Genomic DNA, 8,761 nt, shown 5'->3' on the forward strand with positions numbered 1-8,761 from the left:
TTATAATGCTTGCAAAGCTGGAAAGAAGGTGAACTCCCTACTGTTTAGATGTGCACTAGGAATATAGCACATTTCAGTGTGGGGATGTCCATGTTTCTAGAATTCCAAGAAAGTGCTGTGCTTGTGTGCAGTTATCTGGGGCAGAGAGTGCTCCTCTCGGAATGAACCAGAGTTGCACCTGTGTGTGAAAGTGGTGAGCTTTGTCTGATGTGTCCAGTATGCTGGGTATGTGTATGTATGGCTTAGCTCTTACTGAGCTGAGAGACCTGGTTTCAGTTTGGTGACCTTGAACATATCCCTCAGATCTTCCTGAGCCTGTCTACACATTTTTATTTTATTTTATTTTATTTTATTTTAAAAAACGTTTATTTACTTATTTTAGGGAGAGAGAGGGCCAGTAGGCGGAGGGGTACAGGAAGAGGGACAAGCTCCCTGCTGAGTGTGGAGCCTGATGACCATGACCCTGGGGCTCCATCCAAAGACCCCGAGATCATGACCTGAGCCGAAATCAAGAGTCGGACCCTTAACTGACTGAGCCACTCAGGTGCTCCCAGTCTACTCATTGTTGAATTACCCAGTCTCCCCAGTCTCCATTTTTGATTTGGGGACTTAGTCTGGTTGATTTCTAAGCTCTCTTCCCACTAGGTCATGCTGAGCATCCTGCTGGAGTATGAGGGTCTTTTGCTATTGGTTTTACTGTTGAATTTGGTTCTGGGTCTCTCTTTGGCTCTAGGTCAGTCATTCCTTGTTTGCCGAGTCCTCCACCAGCTTCTGTACCTGAGTTGTTGCTGGCTGAAAAACTGGAAAATTAGCTTTTTAGAAGTTTTCTTACTCAATGAAAATGCAGGAAGCTTGTGCATGAAACCCACTCATCAAACACACACACACACACACACAAAGCAAGAAACCACAGGGCCTATCGGTTTGTCGTCATCAAGCAGACGAGAACAGCACAGAAAACTCTAGGCAGAGAGGAAATGAACTTAAGAGAAGGGGGAACACACGGCAGGGAGGGGAAAAAGAGGGCGGGAGTGGAGGGAGCGAGCTGAAGGGCTGGGGTGCCGGCATGGTGGGAGGATGGAAGAAGTAGCCGTGAAACAGGGCTTCCTGTACCTTCTACAGCAGCAGACTTTCGGAAAGGTAAGAGCAAGACGACACTGGGACAGGGCGGAGGAGTTGGGGGGCTGCTAGCAATTCCTGGGGAGAAGGAGGAGCCCCCGAACATTTCTAAACCCTCATGGGAAGGTAGGCACGGTGCCACCCACCATGTTAGACCAGAGCTCGAGCTTAGGGGGAGTCTCTCCTTAGCAGTCGCTTGCTTCCCCAGCCAGGTCCCAAACTGTGCTGGTTGCCGAAGGGTGTGGTGTTCGCCAGCGGGGAGGGGGTAAAGGAGGACTCTGACTCCATTTCTTGCCTCTTTGGTTCTGTAGTAACTTCTCACAGGGATGCTTGGGAAGGGAAGGGAAGGAAAGCAGCCGTGGAGGGGATAATTCGGGGTTAGAGTGGAGGTTCCTTCTCCCTTTCCTGCTCCAGTGGGGTGAGTTTGGCTGGTGGTAAGCTTGAGCTGGGGTCTCTGTGGCCAGCCTCCTTTTCCTTCTTTGGCCTCCTTAAATGAGGAAGTCCTCCTTCCCTCAGCTGATTCACACCAGGACTTCTCTGTCTCTCTCTCATGACCCAACCTGTCAAGGGATGAAGCAGGAAGGTTCAAGAGGGTGGACTGAAGTTCCTGGCCTGGGGCCTTCTACAGGCCCTCGCATAGAGCAAGAACCATGGTCTCTGGTCAGGGCCCTCCTGCTGCCCTCTTGTCCCTCCTCTGGACTTCAAGGACTCATAGGATTTTTGCCCTTCAACTTGGATCTTGGCTGGGCCCGCTTCCAGGGGCTCACTACTGTGTCCTTCTGCCTTTGGCATTCCACTGGCTGTCACTGCCTCTTCCTTTGTTGTGGGGGGCAGATCTCTAAAGATTTCTCCTTGCTATGGTTCCTGTTAATTCTCTCTGAGCCCTTAGGTTACCTGTGATCTTTGCCCCTCTCCCTGTCCCTGAATGCTGCCCCATGACCTCTCCCATGCCTCCTCCTTTCCCCTTTGGTCACCATCTCTCCGTTTCTGGATGGCTCCCTCTCGGTACCCCACCTGCCATGCACCTGGATTCAGAAATGGCGCCGGTTTGGGGCTGTGCTCTATGGAGAGTCGGACTGCGCCCTGGCCCGGCTGGAGCTCCAGGAGGGCCCAGAGAAGCCACGCCGGGGAGAGGCTGCCAGGAGGGTGATCCGCCTCAGTGACTGCCTACGTGTGGCTGAGGCCAGCGGGGAGGCCAGCAGCCCCCGGGACACCAGCGCCTTCTTCCTGGAGACCAAGGAGCGCCAGTACCAGCTGGCAGCCCCCGCCTCAGAGCGCAGTGACTGGATCCAGGCCATCTGCCTCTTGGCCTTCCCTGTGAGCCATCCATGGGTGCAGAAAGTGCAAGGGGGCATGGCATGTGTGTTAGGGGGCTCCCTTGGTACCTGCTGTGGGCAGATGTTAGAAGAGCCAAGGTCAGGATGCTGGGGGCGGTTCCTCGTGGGGGTGGGGGACCCCAGTCCAGAATGCGGAAAGGGTCAGCAGGCAGAGTGTGCTCTGGAGGAAGGCCTGGGCTGGAGGTGGGGCTGGGCATGGGTGCCAGCAGTGAGAGCCTGGCGTCTTCCTCAGGGCCAGAGGAAGGAGCTGCTGGGGCCCACGGGGAAGGGCAGCCGGCCCCGCATGGAGGAGAATGAACTGTACAGCAGCACGACCGCAGGTGAGGGCCTGTCTCCTCTCCAGCCTCCCCAGGGCTATGGTGGGGTGGGGCTGTGGCAGCTACATCTGAGTCTTCCTGCCCTGTGGTTGTCCCCAGCCCCGGCCAGCCCTGGCCAACCCCCTTATCAGCCTCTCTGCATCGCTTCCGGGAGAGGCCCAGGGTGGGGGAGCCTGGCCCGCCCTGAGCTCACTCCCTCTTGCCCGGGGCCCTGCTGCCGGGTGCTGCTCTTGGACTCTGTCTTCCACTGTCTGGGAAGAGAATGGTTTTGTTTCTGTGGATTTAAGGTGTCCTGTGGCAAGGGAGCTTTCTGCTGACAAGGCAGTCCCATTTTGTGATGTCTAGCCCACTGGGTTGGGTATGTCAGGGGGAGCAGATGGACACAGGGTGACATTAGAGCCCTACCTTCCAGAGGGCGCTGGTTGGCATCAGCAATGGGCAGGCCAAGAGCTGGGAGGGTAGAGTTGGCTGCACTTGCAGCCGGTCCAGGAGGACTTGGGGAGGTGGCTGGGTCAGGCAGGAGATTAGAGGGAGAAGGAGAGGCTGTGGCTCTGGCAACAGGGGCAGGAAGGATGTGGGCATGAGGTCGGGGTGCATGTGGCTAGGGCCTGATGCCGACTAGGGTAGGGGGTGGAGGTATCTGACATTTTGGGGAGTATGACCTGTCCTAGGGCAGCTTAGCCTTCAAGATGTGGGGTGTGGGGTCATGGGCACATGGCTAACGCTTTTTCTGGAGACTTCTGGCACACTCATTCAAAGCAGGGCAGAGCTGAGGCAGGTCAGCTCTTTCCCATTAACCATCTTCTTCCCTCTCCTCCCCAGTAGCCCCCCGCAAGGAGTTTGTTGTGACCATGAGACCCACAGAAGCCAGTGAGAGGTGCCGGCTCAGAGGATCCTACACCCTCCGGGCTGGGGAGACAGCCCTGGAGCTGTGGGGTGGCCATGAGCTGGGCAGCAAGCTGTATGAGTGGCCCTACAGGTTTCTGAGGCGCTTTGGGCGGGACAAGGTGAGCAGGAGCTGCCACAGGGCAGGTTGAAAGAAAAGAGCTGTGAGAGAAGAGATTGATCATCAGGGAGAGAGCAGAGGCCCATCAAGGAGAATGGGAAGAAGAAGGAAAGACAGAGAGAAAAGCCAGCAGAAGAAAAACAGCAGGGGTGGGGGGGAGTGCAGGGTGGGAGAGAGGAGGGGTGTGGAAGGACTGGGCATCAGGAAGAGGTAGCAGTCAGAGGGGTCAAGGGTGGCTACCATTATTAAGGTTGAATGTATATGCCAAGCTCCGTACTTGGATGGACGGGGAGAAGAAGGAAGAGTAAGAGTGAGGGCTTTGCTTTTTTTTTTTTTTTTTTTAGATTTTATTTATTTATTTGACACAGAGAGAGACAGAGAGAGGAAACACAAGCAAGGGGAGTGGGAGAGGGAGAAGCAGGCTTCCCACAGAGAAGGGAGCCTGATGTGGAGTTCAATCCCAGGACCCTGGGACCATGACCTGAATGACCTGAGCTGAAGGCTTAATGATTGAGCCACTCAGGCCCCTGAGGGCTTTGCTAATTAAGGAGAAAACCCTGAGGGAGGAGAACCAGCTTGGGGAGAAGCTCCCCCAGTTGCTGTGGAGGGAAGCTGGAGGTGATGGATTTGTGCCTGGGAGCTGGGTCCAGGGGAAGTGACCCCACCCTGTGGCCTGGCTAATAATCTTCCTTTTTCCTCCACCCAGGTAACCTTTTCTTTCGAGGCAGGCCGGCGCTGCATCTCTGGAGAGGGCAACTTTGAGTTCGAAACCCGGCAAGGCAACGAGATCTTCTCGGCCCTGGAGGAAGCCATTTCTGCCCAGAAGAACAGCGCACATCCTGGGCCGCAATCCCAGCCAGCCACAGTCCCTGCGGTGTTCCCCCGGCCAGAAAGCCCCTACTCCCGGCCCCACGACTCCCTGCCACCTCCCTCGCCCTCCACTCCAGTGCCCTCTGCCCGGCCGCGGGGCCCGGAGGGGGAATATGCTGTGCCCTTTGATGCAGTGGCCCGTAACCTTGGGAAGAGCTTGAGGGGCGTCCTGGCGGTCCCTCCCCACGTCCCTGCGGACCCCCTATATGACAGCATTGAGGAGCACCTCCCCCCACGACCCGACCACATATATGATGAGCCTGAGGGAGTGGCTGCCCTGTCCCTGTATGACAGCCCACAGGAGCCCCAGGGAGAGGCCTGGAGGAGGCAGGCCACAGCTGACAGGGACCGCGGCCTCCAGAGAGGGCAGGACCTCTCTGCCGCTGGCTGGCCACAGGGAACTGAGTATGACAACGTCATACTTAAGAAAGGCCCAAAGTGATGGGGGAGAAGGCACGGACTATCAAATACGGGTGCTGAAGCCTGTGGGTGCTGAAGACTACCCGTCCTTACTGGGGGTGGGGTCAGAGGCCGGTGAGAAGGAGGGGGAGGAGGCTGGTGGCAGGCCTCCCTTCTAGTTTCTGCTGGTTACTCCTCCTGGTCGCTGCATTCCAGGAACTTCCTTCTGTTCCTTCCGGAACCCTGGGCTTGGCCTGCCTTGGTCTGGTCTGAGGAATTGTCCCTCCCAGGGCCTGCTGCATGAGTCACCATCCCAGTGCAGGAAGAATGCCTAAAAGGGACGCACCCTCCGCCTACCCCTTTCCACTTCCTCTTCTTTCTTTCCCTGGCCTAAAGGAACCTTGGGCATTTAGGGCAGAGGACAAAAGGATGTCAGCAAATTGCCCTGGTTCCTTGGCTGGTGCAAGCCTCCTGCCTGCTGGGGATAGCCCTGGCTCCAGGCACTCTGGAGGACGGCTTGTAGCTTTCTGTAGGTTTTGGACTTCTCTGTGGCATTAAACATTTCTGGAATATTTTTGTGTGGCATCAGTGCTGAGGGGTGGGGATGAGACAGCCACAGCCCTCCTGGGGAAGGCCACCATTGTTACCTCCTGTCCCAGCGGCAAAATCTTCTCTGAGCCTAGACTGGGTCCCAAGCATTTGTCCGCAGAGTAGCAGGTCTGTGAAAGTCAGGGCACCTTGGAAAAGCATCTCTAACCCTTTGCTAGCTTGGGGTCAATGCCAGGAAAATAGTGGGGAAGCAGGGCATATATTCGAAGAGCTGTCTTGGGGGATGGGACAGAGTTGGTACTTCCTGAGGCCCTTATGCACTAGAAGTGGGACTATGGAGCTGTGTGGTCCTGATGGGTCTCTTGCCTTCCTAAGACTTGCCTTCTTTGTCTACCATGTAGGTTCTGAGAACCCTTCCTGCTTTGTCATTCTCTATAGACTCCCCATGTTCTGCTTCCCTACAGGTCAGCCGCTAGGCCCCGCACCCTCCCCTCTTATCAAAGCCTGCTTTAGGTCAATGTCAATGCTATACCATGCCATGTCAGTACACTTCTGCTACCAGCCAATTCGGCCAATATTATGGAGCATTTTCAGGCTCTAGAGTGCCCTGGCCTCAAGATGCCAACAGCCCAGGGGGGAGGGGACAAGGACACAGGTGCCCAATACAAGAGGGGGTCATTAGTGCCACAAGGTGGGAGTCAGGATCCTGGGGCCAGAGGAGACAGCTGTTCACCAAAAGACCTATGCAGAAAGACTTCACCAGGAAGGTGGATCTCCTAGGGTGGGAAGGAATTTGATGAAGATTAAAGGAATGTGTGAAGAGAGTATTCTGTGCCGAAAAGTGAGCATGAGTGGAGGTATGGATGTGCTCCAGAAAGAGTTCCACTTTCAGAGTGGGGGGAACATGCAGCCATCTAGTTGGGAAGGCAGGTTCCAAACATGTTGTGGAAGGAGGGATTAAAGGGGAAGGAGGAATGATGAAGCTTTTGAGCAGAGAGTCCCAGAAGGCCTGCACATTAGGGCAATAACCCCACCAGCCCCATGGAAACTGGGAATGGGGTTAGGAATGGTTTGAGGCTGCAATGGAAGGAGAAATTCAGAAAATAATGGACTCCAAAGATGTTGAGATAGGGCCTGCAGATCTTGGAGTCATATTGGGTAGGGAACACCGAGAAATGGAATTTCTGGAAAGATCCAGGTTTGGGGAAGAAGGTGAGCTTGGTTTTTGACATGTAGAAGTTAAGATGGCTTTATTGTATCCAGCTAGAAGAGTCCTGAATACAGCTGGAAAGGGGTTCTAGAGCTCAGGAGGGAAATGAGACAGAGCCTCTCCCGTGTGTTGTGATGGACATTTTATCTCAAACCATGTCTTTGCCCCTTGTTACAGGAAGTTGAAGCAGGTGGGTGAGCAGGCTAGAGACAGAGCCCCTGCCCCTTTTGTCTGTGCCAAGGGCTGTCCCTGTTGCCACCGTCCAGTTCCAGCCTCAGAATACACTGGGGGCAGGGAGGCCAAGGCCTCTATGGGCTTCAGTTATTCCCCTCCCCAGCCCCGGCTGGAGTTGAGGACTCCTCAGCAAGAATGCCCCATTTCGGATTTTCTCGAGCACTTGAGGTGGCCGTTCCAGCTGGTCCCGGCAGGTGGCAGTGTTCGCCTGTGGAAAAGGCCACTGGGGGCTCAGCTGCTGCCAGGTGGGGGCTTGGTCCTGAAGGAGGGAACTTAAACCTTTGCCAAAAGAATGGAGGCTAACCTGAAGACTTGGCATGTCCGAGCTTGCCTCTTCCGATGCTCAAATCCCACCCGGAGCCCTGCGGACCCTGCCTCCCAGTAGTGTGGGATCCTAAGCTGAAAACTGCCCCCTTCTCCCCGCTTTCCCCTCTGCAGAGATCCAGGGACTTCTGAGTTCTTCTGTTCTTTGCTCTAAAGGGAAGTGGTAGATGGGGCCCTAGGGAAAGGTGGTGTGCTGGCGGAGGGCAGGGGAAGTGGAGCATTTGGGGAAGTTGGGAGGGGTAATGAAAGTCCTTGGGGCAGCTGCTAAGGACAATGATGGTGCCATCAGTGTCCCTCTCAGAAGACATGACCAGGTGGGTGGGTCATCCTACAGAGAACGCCTGTGCCAGCCACAACCGCGGTGTTGCCTAGGATGAGTGCCCGTTAGTCCATGCCACATCCCGGCCCCACCAAGAGCTGGGTAGCTGTGGGAGCAACATGGACCCATCCCCTGTCCTCATGGAGCCCACATGCAGAGGGGCTATGCAGGAGACATTGACTGAATGGATTAGTGACTGGGTGAACCTTAGGGATCCATCTTAAACAGAAACACAGGGGGAAAGCCTCCCTTGAAGTGTTTCTGTGCCAGCCCTGATGAAGTCCCAGAACCTAAGTCAGGTTTGGTGGGGTGAGGAGGTTCGGAGCCGACGACTAAGAAAGAATTCTTAAGACGTCATTGGTGCAAAATGGTGGTTTATTAAAGCACGGGGACAGGACCCGTGGGCAGGAAGAGCTGCTGCCCCGGGTTGTGAAGGTGGGCATGTTATATACCCCACGGTTGGGGGGAGGTGGTGAAGGAACGGGAGATTTCAACAGAATTCTCACATGTTAGGGAGGGCCTACAAGGTGCCTGGGGAGGGGGCAGTCCTTGCCCTTATGGCTTGATCAATGTTGTCTTTAGGTCAGGCACTAACATCAAGATAATTGGGAGATTCTTGGTGGGGCATTATGATCCTGCTATCATTTACATTCCCTTCTACTCCAGTCTCCTCCAGTTTATGGTGGGAGGGGGACATTAGGGCTTCAGGAACCAAGAGTTATTTGCCTCTGGAAATTTGTGCTATTGATAAGGTAACCTCCCTGTTTAGGTCTCTAGGACATCTTGTAGAGCAAGGGAGATTCCTGTTCTGCAGGATTGCGATCCCTGCAAGTTAACTATTTATCATTTTATGGCGATTAGGGGTGCCTGAGGAATGCTACACATATGGAGGGGAGCGGGTGAAGAGGGGGTGCAAGGCGCCAGCTTTTGCTTTGTCCTCAGCCAGCCTCCTGCTCCCTCATCAGCCCTGCTGTCAGAGGCAAATTCATAGGGAAGGAAAAAGACTGGTCTGGAGGGGACAGGGCAATGTAAGACGAAGTGGCAGTGCTACTGGAAAGCTCCTTGGGGCTCCAGGTC

General features: G+C 55.0%; 1 protein-coding gene across 5 annotated transcripts; it reads left to right on the top strand.

Moving 5' to 3' along the window:
• The first annotated feature begins 980 nt into the window (after positions 1-980).
• On the top strand, positions 981-5,620 carry DOK2 (docking protein 2). Of its 5 annotated transcripts, none has more exons than XM_059178836.1 (5): positions 981-1,140; positions 2,155-2,436; positions 2,689-2,776; positions 3,596-3,780; positions 4,486-5,620. In XM_059178836.1, the coding sequence occupies exons 1-5, from the start codon at positions 1,078-1,080 to the stop codon at positions 5,089-5,091; spliced, it is 1,224 nt and encodes a 407-aa protein (XP_059034819.1). In that variant the 5' UTR covers positions 981-1,077; the 3' UTR covers positions 5,092-5,620. The 5 variants fall into 5 exon arrangements, with proteins under 5 accessions (XP_059034819.1, XP_059034829.1, XP_059034845.1 ...); XM_059178846.1 differs by having other exon boundaries at positions 3,599-3,780; XM_059178862.1 differs by lacking the exon at positions 2,155-2,436 and having other exon boundaries at positions 995-1,140; positions 3,599-3,780.
• Positions 5,621-8,761: the final 3,141 nt, after the last annotated feature.

Source organism: Mustela lutreola, chromosome 1 (genome assembly GCF_030435805.1).
Source record: "Mustela lutreola isolate mMusLut2 chromosome 1, mMusLut2.pri, whole genome shotgun sequence".
Taxonomy (NCBI): Eukaryota; Metazoa; Chordata; class Mammalia; order Carnivora; family Mustelidae; genus Mustela; species Mustela lutreola.